The sequence below is a fragment of the Acartia tonsa genome, chromosome 10 (genome assembly GCF_053477335.1).
Source record: "Acartia tonsa isolate MP-2025a chromosome 10, ASM5347733v1, whole genome shotgun sequence".
In the NCBI taxonomy this organism is placed as follows: Eukaryota; Metazoa; Arthropoda; class Copepoda; order Calanoida; family Acartiidae; genus Acartia; species Acartia tonsa.
This window is the reverse complement of record NC_137269.1, coordinates 15,303,684-15,320,009: the sequence shown is the minus strand read 5'-3', so window position 1 is coordinate 15,320,009 and position 16,326 is coordinate 15,303,684. Positions and strand designations below refer to the sequence as shown.

The window sequence follows — 16,326 nt, the reverse complement described above, 5'->3', positions numbered from 1 at the left end:
CTTTTATAAGTAAGGAACGAGAATTATTTACTTTTAGCGGTGTTAGCTTTATTAAAAGCGAAGCTTTTCTATAATTAGGGTCGGTCCGTCCGTCCGTCCGTCCGTACGTCCGTCCGAGATAGATAGCTTTTATTCGTTAATTTAGGCATGTTAGAATTGTCCTATCGATTTCAAACTTTGCATGATGATTCCTGTAGTAGTTGGGTACGATTTAGAAAGCGTAACAACTCTATAATCATTACCAGAATGTCCGTACGTCCATTTTAAACATGTTGATTTTTCTACTTTTTTAACAACAAATTTTCAAGTGTTTTAATTATCCGTTTGATCTGATTTTTGGTATATTGATTCCTGGGACAACAAAGAACAATATTATAAGCGAAGCAACTCTATAATCAAGTCCAAAAATGTAAGTATGTTCATAAACATTTTCCTGTTTTTAAGCAGTTTTTCAACAAATTTACCTACAATTTTGATTCAACATTTATACATTTATGTTCCGATTTTTCAGTTCAGATACTATACAAGTGTTAATGTCCGTTTGTCCTACCGTTTCAGTGCTTCGCTTTTATGGATGTTGTCATCCTTGTTCTTTTATATACACCCTATCCTAGATAATACGAGTTTAAAATGTTAAAGAATCCAAAGCTATTGGGGACATAAGACAGATAGTGTTTCTTTTAGCAATACATTAAAAACATCAACAGTAGCATAAACGTCCAAGGGGGGGTGTGGGCTAATGGGGCGATTACCCCCCAAACGATTTTTTTCATTTTACCCCCCCCCCCCTCATTTAAAATTTACCACCCCCAACCATTTAGAAGGGGGTATTTACCCCCCCAAACAATTTTTGGGGCCCCCCAAAAAATAAAAAATCTCTAAGAAAAAAAAATTTTGCGCGCTTCGCGCGCATTTTTAATACTAAGTATTTAATAAAATTTAAATTACTCCCCCCAAAAATTTTACCCCGGGGGTAAATTTTGGGGGGGGGGGGTAAACTAAATTTACTCCTGCCAACAGATTTCAGGGGGGGTAATTACCCCCCCCAAGCAAATATTACCCCCGGGGTAAAAATTTTAGGGGGGGGGGGGGTAAAAAAAAATTTCGGCGCGCTTAATATACTTATAATCTCCAAACTATTCCTTAAAGAATGTTAATCTACCAAAAACAATCAAGTTTAGAAAAGTATTTGGTCTTTTTTTGTTATTTTTTTTATTAAATTTCTTATTCTAATTTTACAAAATGTATAAAATTGTAGTCGGAATACATTTCATATGTCATAAGTAAATTTATAATGTTGAGAATGATACAATAGGGAATACCAACCTTTATTCAAAAAATCAAGTATGAATTTATTCAAAATTACCATTTGTGTAAATAAATTATTAGACATTTTATAACTTGTTATTAATTCGGCCCCTAATAGTCAACAGAATAAGGTAAGAGACGAATGACAAATAGAAATAATTTCATGTGAATGATTCTTAGGTTTGTTCTGTAGGTTTCAGTGGGAACCAAAATGATGAAAAATGAAAATAATGTTTTCTCCATATCCATACAGACAGACAGATCATAATAGCAGTTAAAAATAAGGGGGGAAATCTTGCTGTTTAGATACAGAAAATTACTTAAATGCCAATATATGCAATAGTACATATCTATAATACAAAGTAGAATGATGTCTGTCCTTCTATCTGTCCGTCCGTCTGTCTGTCTGTCTGTCCGTCCGTCCGTCCCTTAAGATCTCGGTAACCACTGAACCGATTGAATTCTACTCTTCGGGGAATATACCTACTGGTCCTGTGGTGGTTTTAGGCTATTTTCTTGGGGGGTGGGACACTCCCAACCCCAACCCCCCCCCAAAAAAAAAAAAAAAAAAATTTTCCATCAATTTTATTTAATGATGCAGATGATACCAATTATTGAAGCTAGTAAAAGTGGATAACTCAGATTATGACGTTAAAAAAAATTAACCAATGAGAGGCCACTATAAATTTTACCATTGGTCAATTACAGTGTATACTGGCCTCTCATTGGTTAATTTTTTTTGACGTCATAATCTGAGTCAGCCACTTTTACTAGCTTCCAAATATTTGGTGCTGCACCACATGTACTACATTTTTTTTAATTACCTCTTGGGGCAAAGCCCCTAGAGGCTAGGGACAAAGCCGCTAGTATTTACAGAAAGTATTGAGGAAATTGATTAAAATATTGGACATTAGCAACCAAACTTGTATTTTTTTTCTAGATTTCAAAGCTGCCGCTAAATTTTGGAGTTGTTGTTTTATAACAAATTTAGGAGTGAGCAAATCACAATGAAAATTTTGATTATCTCCTAAAATATAAAACAAGGATGACAACATCCATAAGAAGTGAAGCACATAATAAATCATGAACAAGAATATGGACAAGGAGATTTTTAGAGCATTTTTTTAAATCAAGAATTTTTTTGATATTTATATTTTCCATGATTACTGATAGACTGGTGGTCAAAGTAAATTAAATAATTAATGCTGAGAAAAAAAATTTAATCGGACCAACAACACCAAAGGTATGGAAATAATCAAAAAAGCCTCCTCTCCTTTCATCTTTGATCCCAGCTTGTATCAACAATTAGATTAATTCGGGTAAAAAAAAACGAAACCTATACGTGTTTTTAGCTGTCGTTGGGGGCAACACATCGTAAAATTGACGACATCTCCATTTGCCCCCCAAATATCATTTTAGATTTATTTCGCTTGTTGGTTATACCTTATTCCTGGAATGATCCATATGTACTGTAAATCATGCACATGATCAGCGAGCATGTATAAAATGTAGATAGCAAGTCTTTCAAAGTATAGGGATAGTGCACTGGAATTTGAAAAGGCTATGTCTAAAGACGAAAGAAAATATTAGCGATACACCCATCCACTTTTTAAAGAAATTAAGAAGAAAGGCTGTTCTTATTCACAATTTCTTTTACATATTTCTTTTGAAAGTATCGTTTAATGGTCTGCTTCGAATGACCTACTTGTTGCAAATAGGAGGAAAGTAAAACCAAGATTTTATTTCAAGGTTAACTTTTTAGTTGTTGTCATAACCTTTAAACTGTAATAACCAAATCCATGAGAATGACCCTTAAATAGATTCCACTATTTCAAAAACGGCTTACAGCAATGACTTTAAAATCTAACTCCAGGACAAGATTCATCAAAATTATTTTTGAAATTGTTTTTTTAAACAGTGAATAATCATTGCCTAACCTATAGAAATTTAAGTAGTGAAATTCATCTTAAACATTAAACATATATAAACCTGTATTCAAAAACTTGATCCTACACAAATATTTTGTGAATGTGTATTGAAATTTTCAATGATTTATCATTATAGCCCACCTTGCTCTACTTTTCTTTATAATTATCAACATATTATCCGCTACATTTTCGTAAATTTCAACAAGCCCTTATTTATGTCGTTAAAGGGCGAATATAGGTTCAATATGATATGAGCTTATATCAAAGGTGCCATTACATACTTTTAGAATATCTATGCCAAATTTAAAAATTCAAAAAAATCCTTAAGTAGATTTTGCAATTTTCTGATTCAATTGAACATATAATAAATGAGATTGCCGACAAAATCGTTTATTTTAGCCCTTTACAAGACTTTTTTTTGACTATTTTGCTTAAGTTTGATTGACTATTACATTGGCACGCACCTTAAAAGATAATTTAAATGTTTATTATTTTAGATTAAATACTATTTTATTTCATTTTTGAAAAGCATAAAAATAATTTGCGTAGAAGGGCGTCAGGACTATTGACTAGGGTAAATAATACGTCTTAAAGTTTATTTTCTGTACAGAGATCTTTGATTAATTCATGATGATGTAAACAACCCTTAATTACGCATTTTCAACACACACACACGGCCACAAAAAAACAGGGATTTGAAATCATTCTTCCTCCAAGAAAATTTTATTGATTATTTTTATTTTATTTTTTACATTATTTAATGTTTTTTTAACTTTTAAATATTTTACTTTATATATTTTGTATAAAGGTAGAAGGAGGGTATATTTACCCCTGATTAATTCCCGAAACCTTTTTCTCTTTTATTTGTACTGCAAAATAACAACAGTATTTAGGCAAACTCTACACGCATCCTGTTGTGAATATTGGTATTTGAATATGTTAGGGAACCACTCCTCTGACGTCACAAATTAGCCCAGTTGGCTAGGTTTTTAGCTATAACGGCCTTATCCAATGGAATATCTTTATTTGCTTGAGTTATTCATAATGTATATACTTGCACCTTTGATATAAGCTCATATCATATCCAACCTATATTCGCCCTTTAAGGTGACGGTTTTTTAGTCTTACTGATGCTAATTCAGGATGATGTAATACAAAGTAAAAGCTTTTGTGTCTTACATTACGACTGGACTGTTATAACTAAGTATTTGATTAGTTTATTTAGGTGTTGATTTTTTTATTATATTTATATACACCCTATATTCAATTCTTAATTTGCAAAGAGGTGCAGACTGTATTCAAATATCAGGGTTTGATTAACTTGGAGCAAAATATCATGCAAGATTCTGAGTATTTGTTATTTTCGGGGAAGCTTCCTACTGGTAATTAATTTTATGGTTTAAATCCTCTTGTTCTAGTTAAGTTTATATACATGTGTTGTAGGGGTAATGCATAATGGTATCATAAAGTTTTGTTTTCTGATTGATTTTTTGTTTTGTTAATTCCGAAGCCTTTGTAAAAATTATTTGCGTGATAAAAAGAAAACATATTAATATAGAACCAAATCAATAATTTCTTAATTTATGTGTAAAAATTTTACAAACAAAATATTAAATTCCAAAAGACAAATACGAGTGTCTACAGATGTCTTTTTTATTAACAACGTGCAGTTACAAAATAAACCTTATTTGTATATTTATATAATTAGATATAACAGAATGTAGACTTGATGTACATTTCAACTTCAGTTCTGCCATAGTATGTTCAGCGACGTGCTAAATGAGGTTGCCAACAACCTCTAGAATACAAAATTATAAGGATTGATTTTCTTATTTCAGCCCCCTGGCTCATGAGTGTGTAGGTCCCTGAGCAAGTTAATACAAAAAGCTCGCTACTCTACAATAGAGTAAAACCGTACTATAATAAATACTCATTCCATTGCAAAAAACGTGATCTTTGGTTTGTCCATTTATTTAGCATTTTTCAAGAATGTCAAGCATGGGAAAATTTTTAGAATGTGGGAACCATTTATTTTGATTTAAATGGTACATATGATTTTCATTTAAATTCATTTTTTGGACCCGTGAGAAAATTTTTTTAACGTGAGAACCATTTAATTTTCATTGAATTTCATTTTTTGGAAGTGTGGGAAAAAACGGGAGAAAAAATATGTTTTAGTATAAAGAAATGTTCTATCAGTTTCAAACATTTTTCATTCGATAGATCATACTGACTTTGGAAAAACTGTCAGACCGATTTTTGAAATTCAATCTGTGAAAAAAGATATTCAAGTTTAAATTTTTTGTTTTGAAAATATTATTTTACATGTATTAACGCCATCTTGGATTATGATAATTTTTTTTGTTAGAAGATTTTTTTTCTAAAATATTTTTAAAATATTAACTTTTTACAATAAAAAAATCTTTGAACTTAAATTGACCAATAATTCAAAGATTTTTCCTCTTTGATTTGGAAGATTTTTTATGATTTTTATTTTTAATGTCAAATAAAAACACAACAGTGAAAAAAATGAAAATTAAATGAAAAAACGTTTTATGATTTTATTCAAGAAATTATTTGCTAACATCACCTTTTTGTTGCAATAGAATGTTATTTAAGCAAACAAAATTTAGCATAAATGGATATTTAAATCCCTCGGTATTAAATGATGAGCTAACGCTCGATCATTTAATACCTTGGGATTTAAATATCCATTTATGCTAAATTTTGTTTGCTTAAATAACTCATTGTAGATTGTGATGCACTTTCTATTAAAAACCAATGAGAAAAGTTTTCAATTTAACCTAAAAATCTATTTTTGAAAAGAGTGTTATAATATCATCAACTTTCTCTCTAACTCTAAACTTAAGACTTTGAAATCTTTTTTCTTGTGATAATTTATTAAGTATCCAGTCACAATCGACAGTCGAAACTCTCAACTGACTGTGGCTAGAAGAATCAAAGCCCTACGTGCCACTTGCCGAGAGCAGTTATATGTAGGGGACGGCTAAGGGCGACTGTAAATATTGCGGATGCGTCTAACAGCACTAAACAAAACTAAACATAATCCATTATATAAGCTAGTATCGACTAATAAGAAAACAGATCTTGAACAAAATAGCCCAGGACAAAATAGCCCCAGGACAAAATAGCCTCTTGGACAAAATATTCTTTTGACAAAATTAGGGTTGGGCCGGATATCCGGTGTGGCCGGATATCCGGTCATTTTCAATATCCGGCCGGATACCGGATATTGAAACTATCCGGCCGGATATCCGGCTCTATAATTTTTTATACTTTACACCAAAAATCTCTGCTTTTTAAAATCTTAAATGGCTATAATTTTCTTATTATTGAAGCTAGAAGAACATTTTTTCTGAATAAGTTTAACTTTATGTAAATTTATTTAAGATTTCTGAAGAAATTTTTTTTACTACTTTAATATCTGGTAATTTTGCCGGTTATCCGGCCGGATATCCGGTAATTTGGCCGGATAACCGGATATTTACCGGATATCTGGCGTTGGCCGGATATCCGGCCGGTTACCGGATATCCGGCATTTGAAATCAGCCGGATATCCGGTATCCGGTATCCGGCCAAAAAAGTATCCGGCCCAACCCTAGACAAAATAGCCTCGGACAAAATAGGCTCTTAAGAAAAATAGCCTCAACTGATAATAATGGTCATGGCCGCAGCGCTCGGCCCCCTGGCCTGCCTAGCCACGGGTGCTCGGCTCCTTAGCTACATAACCACATTAGTTGGGGCTATTTTTATTCAGTAAATGTTCTGAGGCTATTTTGTCCTGAGACTAGATGGATTTATATTATGATATATATACAAATAATTTAGCATTCGTTAATTGTCGAAGATATTTGGTAATATTTGAATTTCCTATTTTAAAGGACAGAATTAATAATTTCATATGGCATATTAGGCATCAAAGTAGCACACCTTTGCAAAAATTATTCAATACAGCCAAATAACCGTTTAACAATTTTTTAACCGGACGAAAAATTGTAGAGCAATTAATTAAACGAAGTCAATTTTTCTTTAAATCAGCACACACAAAAAAACATTTTGACGAGAAAAAAGGATCAAGTCAAATAAATCAATAAATAACTAAATATTTCTACCCTTATTTATTTTATTCTAAGCATTTTGCGTTTTTTATTTCCTATATTTGTAATTAATTAACTTACTTTATCGAATATACGGTCTTACTAAAGTTGTAGAATAATTGCAGTGTTGCTAAAATTCCAACTCTATAATTTGAGTTTACAAACTTTTTTGCCAACAATTCTCAATCATAAATCATGTTTTTTAAATAAAATGTGGACATTAAAATGATTTCAATATGAGTATATTTTTGCGGTTTCCCTGAAAGTGCCTAGACAAGCACAGAACCACACACCCCTTGTTTTGAAACAAGTTTAAAATAATGGTATGAGTTTCGGTATTTCTTGAGGTATTTGGCCCCACAGAGTTAGGTCCTTTCCTTATTATATCCAACAACAAACCCCCTCCCCGATCCCCACCTTATTTTCAATTTATTTCAGGAATAGGGGGAGGGGGGCATAGCTCGATAGGAACAATGGGAGTAAGCACCTACGTTTTTTTTAATTAGGCACAAAATTCATTCAATAAAGCTTATTGTTGTTCAAAATATCGACGTAAAAATTATTCAAATTACCTCTCATGAAACTTGTATTGAATTGCATAAGAGTCAGACATTACATACCTCAACAAATAAACAAAAAATTATGAATTGTAGTCATACTAAACCTAAAGAAATTAGTTAGCACTATTTTTCATGATAAAGGTATAAATGATGAGCCGTCATTACATTTTTTATTCCTTCCCTGATAGTTATTAGAAATAATGCTTTTTATATTAAATATCTTTACAACAAAAGGAGGACTGATAGACTATGTACGTACAGGCCCAAGTTGTGTAGTAGCTGCGCTACTAAAAATCAGAGTAATTTTAAATTATTGTTTTCCACATATAGAGTAAAAAAAGAGTGTTCCTTTAAGATTAGACTTAATTATTTACAGTATATGACAATATAAAAAACTGTCCTACAACCTTTAGTACTTTAAAGAAGGTACAATGATTAATTTATAGAACATATACTCAGTATTAATAATATATAATCCTTGTGAAGTAGTACACAAGTATAGTTGTGCAGAAATCACCAATGTAGAAACAACAAATAATATGCTTATTTATGAAACATTTACCATACATTTATTTATGCTGAGCAAATCTTACAATCTTGTTTCTGACTATCTTACTCACGGATAATAATTTTTCAAAGTACCCTTGTTTACCACTTTTAAAATATTTTTTTTTTGTTCTTATACTACTGCTATGTCCATAAAATCGTTTACATTTATGCAATATAAGTTTGTAATTAATGCCACCAGGACAGTAAAGATATTGTACTTATTGCTTAAGACATTTTTAAAGAATAAAAATGATTAGAAAATTAAGATTTGTTGTATTGTTGTCATTAATGATGACATTGATACTCGCACCTGACCCTGAGGCTGATAGTAAGTTTTATGCAAAATTAAAATAAAAGTTAGCGAGAAAACATAACTCAACAACTTCATTGATTTTTTATAAATGTTTGATTTTAATTTTAGTTCTTAGTTTAAGCTTTTAGTCAAAAATGACCCTAAGGGGTTAGATCCCCTAAATAGCAAGAAAAGTTTTCTTAAAGGTTCAAAAGTAGATTTTGATAATTGTAAATAAAGAATATATCTTTCTTTTATGAAATATGATTATCTATGATAAATCACTTATTTTATTTAATGATGTCTATCAGTTGGTATGTCTGTAGCTTAAGATCTCGCTAACCGACATTGCAACAGCAAATTATTTACAATAAAGCTTTATATAATTCCCGAATGAATCACAGGCCACCCCAAGAAGAAATACCCCCCCCCCTCCCCTCCAATTGCGTGGCCTCTAGTAACCTGCAAAGAATATATCAGAATTTGAATGACAGAACAAGTTATGAACTATTTCATGATTTTAGTAGGCGTTTTATTAAATAACAATTTTAGGCTTGGTTGGTTGCTATTCTCAGGTTAAAAGACCACAGAAGGTAAAAACAAATTTAATTTTTTTTATATAATATAGAAAATATTCAAAAACTAAAAATCAAGTACAAAGTACTATACTACGAAAAGTTTTAAGAATAAATTAATTTATAAAAAATTTTAATTTACCTAAAGAACATGTTTCTAAAATTGATAGCAACTGAATTATTATCATTGAATATGACATGTGTCAGTGTCATACTTTAGTACCAGCAGTTAGTGATGCTTCGTTTCGTTACCTGGTCGCGTGTGATTGACATACTTCCTAAAAAATGTTTTTATCTATGCGTCAATTATAAACTGTAATTTTGTAACTATCCATTAATTTATTAACTTCTAACGGTGGTATTGTTAGGACTATGGATTAAAGATATTTGAATAATCCAAAATTATAAAACATAACAGTAAGGCGTAGTGGGTAATCAGTAGACCTGTTACTCAAAATACACTTTTCGAATTTAATTCTTCTGCTGACCTAAAAAGTTACTTTAGGAGCTTAGAAATACATGTACAAAATTTTATCTCTCTATCTCTATTGGCTACCTAGCGCCAGGCCTCTAAAAAAGGCCATTTTTGAGATCCCGTTATTTCATACAAAAATTTCAAATGCATACGAGAATGGCTTAGAGATTAATTTAGGTGTTCTGCATATTTTTTAAATTTTAAATGCGATTAATATTGTTGCTATCTTTGAATCGTGACTAGCGCTGTCTGTTTTTTAACATTTTTCAGCATTTTTTTAGAAAACTGACCGGCGCTGACCGGCGCTAATTGAAGAGACTTTGGCCCTACATGTTCAAGTTGAAATATGCAGAAGAGCTAAAACCTGCACAATGCTGAGAAATTGTTAAAACCGCCGTTTGGCCTGGCGCTAGGAAGCCAGTAGAGATGGAAAGATAAAATTTTGTACATTTATTTATAGGCCTCTAAAGTAACTTTTTATGCCAGCAGAAGAATTAAATTCGAAAAAGTGTATTTTGAATAACAGTTCTAGTAATCAAGTACATCTTTGTAAAGTGGATAGACTCGAATAACTTGCCAATTAGAACTGTGAGCCAGTGCCCTAAGTATCCTTTTAATATGATTAATGTTTGTACCTTGAGAAATGTGTGCTCAGAAAACAATTTAATTTGACTATTCTCTTAAATTTTATAGTTTATTTCCTAAACATGTTTCCTCTTGAAATATATAGAAAAAAGAGATTTTGTTTTAAACCTAGTTCCATATTTTTGGATAGTAAGGTCTTTAGAAGCAAATCTAATTTGTAATTCCTAACGACAGTCATTTGCATTAAGGGGAGCATCTAATTCTATCTGCAGATTTCTAAATGGCGTTGAGCATCTGTTCATTCATTTATTAGTTAATTGTTATAATTTATTTAGGAAACACATAGCACTCGATGGTTTGAGGACAAAGCAGATTTTGTTTATTGGAGACAGTGTTTAGAATCATGTAGAGGATATAGTTCTAAAGCTGAGTATTACCAAGGATTTGCTGCTTTGAAGGTAAGGAAAATATTAAATTTCCTTAGCTTAGGAATTCATGATTATTTTTTTTTATAAATTGTAACATCTTAAATTTTTTAAAATCATTAACCTAAGTCATGAATTTTAGTACCACTTTTGTGGAATTTTAGTGAAAATTAACTAAATTTTTTAGTGATTTTACTATGTAATTTTTTAGAAAACGTACCTAAAATTTTAGTAAAATTTGCCCCAAACATTTTTAAAGTGAAAACCTAATGCTGTTTTAGTCCTTTTTTTGGACCCAAATTTGGCTAAAATTAGTGTAAAAAGACTAAAATATTTTTAGATTTTTGTTTTGAAAATCCGTAAATTATATATATAAAGGGTACATCTGGCACCTCTGATACAATTCTGATTTGAAGAATACTCAGATAGATGAAAGCTGGGTAGTTTGAAAAAAAATATTCAACACCATTCAATGGATGATTCCATTTCATGTTTTCAATTAATAATAACAGCACCTCTCTAAATACGATCATTGGTTACAGCATTACTATATTGCTCAAGGTTGCAGTACTTTGGTATACTATGAGTATAGTTGGAAATTTCAATCATCATGTCAATGTCTAAAATTAATTCTTTTAAACTACTATATACGAACAATTACAAATGTTACTATAACCTAAATGATTAAAAATATACAAAATTTGAGTCAAAGTATTATATAATTTAAATAATAATTAATTAACCGGTACTTGCTTACATGTGGTAGACTGGAGCACCGAAACCCCCACCCCCTCCCCCGCTTAGTTTTGACAAAAATCAAAAATAAGGGGGGGTAGTAGTAGGGACTGTCCCCATGAAAACACTTCTGATATATTCTCTTTAAGACTACCTGTTCAGGGATACATCAATTACTAAAATCAGTCAATAAATAAGGAAATTATGCTCCAAAACATGAATGTCCCTGTTATAAGGTTTCCCCTCTGGTATACTGGATTTACTTGATTTACCTCACTCAACTTTCTGGCGTGTTGTAAAGTGAAAAAACTACCCCCCCCCCCCTTATTTTTGATTTTCTTCAAAATTAAGGGGGGGGGGTTAATTCTTTGCCTTGCCGTGCTTTTTTCCTCCTTGCCGTTTTCCAGACATTAAAAAACTACCCCCCCCTTATTTTTGATTTTTGTCAAAACTAAGCGGGGGGGGGGGGTTCGGTGCTCCAATTAACCTTTAAATGTTTACAAAAACACCACCTAGCGTTGAAATTGTGAACTACATATAATACAAGTTTTGAAGTTTTCTTGTTAAACACTATTTTATTGCTTGAATATAATAAGGGTATACAAATGATTATATCCAAAGAAGGGAAACTTATCAAAATGTAATTGGAAGAATGAAAATTAAAAATAGTACCTAGTTTTAATTTTTTTAAATTTTTGTTGAGTAAAATTTTACTCCAAAAGTTGTCTCATTTTTTGGGACTTTGACTCAGAAATTAATGAGTAAAATTCATTTCTTTAGAACTAATAATTTTAAAGTACTAGAATAAATTTTTAATAATTTAATTTAAAACAACTCAAAAAATAACTTTTTGTTCTATAAAATTTTAGTAAAAAATACTAAAATCTTAGCAGGAAAGAGTGGATAAGAGCTTCAAAAAATTCTTTTACTAAAATTCATTTAAAATCTTACAAATTTCGCTAAAAAAATTTTTAGTTCATTTTCACTAAAAAACCAAGTTTTACGCAGTAAAATTTCTATCCTGGGTTAATTATACGCAGTCACATATACTGTTAAAAACTAAATTCACATTTGTTTCCTAAATCGCTGTGTCGATTATTGACTACCCTTTTCACAAAATGTTTTTTTTTATAATTTCCTTTTAGGGACATAATTATCCTTTTAAATTTGTTACTTCTAGGGAAAAGAGTGTTATTGTATAGCACAAAATACAGAATCAACATGGAGAGCCAGTTCTGAAGACCCTTGCAACAATGACTATAAGGTTTAGAATAAAAACCAAGTTTTTGTTAAATATTTTTTGGATTATTCCATCTATCTTAATTTTTAAGTTCAACAAAATAAGTGTACAAAATCTAATTTATCAATGTTTGCGACAAGTTGATAAAATAGTATTTAATAAAATAGAGGAAGATATGATATAAGTTGAACTGAAAAGCAGACAGACAATAAAATTGAGATTTAGAGAAAATGAATTTTTGCCAAATGTTTATTTACGAGAAATTTTTAAATAGCAGCTCAGTCATGTTAATTAAGATACTTATGGAATTTATTTACTCCTTTTGCACTAATCATTTACATTCGAGCAAGCTACGGGACTTAGTAGATACACATTTGTCAGAAAAATTAACATGTAAGATTTTAGTCAGTTCTTTTATAAAACAGTGGAGAAATAAAGTTTCTTAAAATACAAAACGTTTGTGATGGACAGATAATATTGAAATAATTTACTCTTTGTAATCTGTTAATATTTGGTAGGTGTATTCCCTTGTAAAAGTTGCTATGGCTAAGAGTTGTGGTGAATTATATTTTCAGCATCAAGTCTATCTGGACGACATTTACAGGTCAAAACAGATTTATTTCATTTGCAAGGACAAACCTTTGGAAGCGAAGCTCACTTATTAAAAAAACTATTATCCAGGCGTTTTAACTTACAGAATATCTCTTTTTAACAATCAACTCCTAGGAAGCTGATAATTTATTTAGTTTTATGACAAAAACTAAGATTCATTAGGATACACTTAAATTATCAAATGTAGTATGTTTTTAACTAAATAAAACAAAATATGTTGAATTATTTCTTCTTAAAATTTGCCATATTTAATGTGTCTGTTATACTTTTAAACATAATTCAATTTATTTTATTATAATGTTGCTTAGCTAATCTAATACTTTTAGAGTTGAAGCTGTAAATTCAGATGGAAATAAAGCCGACATAAGGTAAATAAATAATAAAAATTAAAATTATTAATCAAATGCGCTGTTAAAGTCAAGCTGCTTTTAATTGTAAACTGAAAAACTTTTTAATGCTTCTTTTGATCTGAATAAGTTTTTTTCAAGTTTTTTGTCTTTCCTGTTTTTCTCAAGTTATGTATCTCTAGCATATTTTTAGTTGCGTCGCCACTTCTTATTTTTAAGTAGAATATTCCTGTAGGCCATTTAAACCATTAAAATAATTTAACTAATATTAACAGATCATTAAATTTTAAAATTTTAATTTTTACTTAGTGAAAATAAAGCATAATTGTTTAAAGTTTGCTTATCTCAAATAGAATGTATATTTATAAATCTTACTTTGATTTCTAGGGTAAAATGTGACTATGGAGATGATTCATATCAAGGACAAAAATTAGCTCTGAGGTTGGTTATCATAATTCTTTTAAAAATTTCAATATAATAAAAGTTTCAAACATATTGTTTCAAAAATAAAGCCTTTACAACAATATAAAATACCACATACATTTCAGATAAAAGTTTTAAATTTTAAAATTGTTGTACATAATTTATAATAACGTGTTTTTTCATTCAATCTGTATACAATCTTTTTTCGCTCAAAGGTACCTATTGTTTTCTGAAAATGCCCTAAAATCTTTTGAAAACCAGAGCTGGATCTTTAAATCATTTTAGTGGTGAGCCAGATCGAGGTGCGCCGAATTTCAGCCAATCACAGCGCGGCATTTCATAAAATGGTGTGCTCTCATTGGTGGAAAGTTGGCTCATCCCGATCTGGCTCACCATTAAAATGATTTAAAGATCCAGCTCAGTTTAATATAATTCATATATTGCAAAATTTGCTTTTCATCATAAAAATTTAATTTCCTTCTTGCTTTTTCGTAATTAAAAAAGAAGATTTTCTTATTAAAGACTAATTGTAAAAGTAATATATTTTTTTTTATTTTGCATTTAAGGTCTTTGGTTCTAGGAGATCCTCTTTCTATGACAAGCCCTGATCAAGGGGTCAGAATAAAAAGAATGGAATCAGATTTGACAACGGTAAGCTGCAGTTACCACGCTTACACACTTGGAATTTTTTTTTCAAACGTAACTCCTGGTCAAATTTATGTAATCTTGTTATATTTAACATTAATATATAAGGATTACTTTTAGGGCTCGGCAGCCATAGGCAGCGCAACTTAGATTAGTCACGTGGATTTTAAGGCCTCTCAATAACCATTCTGGAAGGCCTTAGCCGCTAAATTTAAATTTAGCCAACCGCGAAGCCACCCTCAACTACACCCAGTCTAAGTTAACCTAAGCCTTAGCCACCCTCCGCCCCCCGTCACTTCTCCCTACAACACACAGCCGCGTGACTTACAGTTTGCTTGCGTGCAAATTCTCAAATATCTGTTATTCTGATTTGGTAGCTAGTAAATTTTGAAGGAATGAGTATTGTAAATAAACAGGCAGATGCTGTAAGTATTGGTGCAAAAAATGGAGACGAATTTCAAATTGATATGACGGGGCTGGTTTTTTTACGTCACAAGTGAAGGGAAAATCCCATCTCTTTTCCAGGGGTTCTTTCCCCCTTCCCTTTTCTTTCCCTTCACTTGTGACGTAAAAAAATCAGCCCCGTCAAATTAATTTGAAATTCGTCCCCATTTTTTGCACCAATACTTACAGCATCAAACAGGCATAGTCCCCACCCTTCATTATATGATTTATAGAGTAGCATTCACTACGCATTAAGGTTAAGAATTGCTATAAATATAAATACAACATATTTGGTTATTATTTATGATCAATTTAAGGTTAATGGTCAATTATAAAATCAGCCCGTGAATTTAAAATTTTTTTAAAATAAAGTATTAGTAGCGCGGCTACTCTATAATTAATATATTGCTAAAACGTAAAGTGATCCTCCAGCTGTAGACTTTTAACAGATGAGTGTCAAAATTTTGAATATGATTTAACTTTAGAGTGTTTCTAATTTTGTTTACAAGTTACAACTACGCACTAGTCTTTAACACTCAATTCTTCCTATAGTTCACCTTATTTAAACTTGTTTGTGATTTGGGTCGTTCTTGTTCATATTTATTGTATACATATATTTTTAATATTTATATAAGATATAAAATGTACTATACAACTAGCAGTTTTATGAAATAGAAAACTATAGAAAACAAATCTTTATCTTTTTGAATGGTCAAATTTGAGACACAACATTTTTTTTAATTTATAATATTTTTGTGATAAAATGAATACCAAATCTTCACAAATTGAACTGTAAAGGATAGAAAAAATATTTTTTTAGAAAGTTGATTTTCAAACATATCTTAAATATCAGCCTAAAAATATCTAATTTTTTTCCAACACATGTGAATTAAACATTTACACGACTGCCTAATGTTCATGAGAATCTCGAAAATAAATCTGAAGATTTTACGTCAACAGTTAAATATATAATTTTAGGAGTCAGAGAATATTGCCGTTTATGAAACCAGCACTCGTCCTTTTCCATGGAATGGCTGGACCGACACAGGAATAAATGATTGATTG

At 30.7% G+C, this 16,326-nt stretch overlaps 1 protein-coding gene across 1 annotated transcript; it reads left to right on the top strand.

Moving 5' to 3' along the window:
* Positions 1-9,523: 9,523 nt before the first annotated feature.
* On the top strand, positions 9,524-16,323 carry LOC145330449 (uncharacterized). Its single transcript, XM_080175083.1, has 8 exons — positions 9,524-9,532; positions 10,726-10,848; positions 12,731-12,814; positions 13,309-13,394; positions 13,729-13,770; positions 14,137-14,190; positions 14,739-14,823; positions 16,240-16,323. Exons 1-8 carry the CDS (start codon positions 9,524-9,526, stop codon positions 16,321-16,323), a joined length of 567 nt encoding a protein of 188 aa, XP_080031209.1.
* Positions 16,324-16,326: the final 3 nt, after the last annotated feature.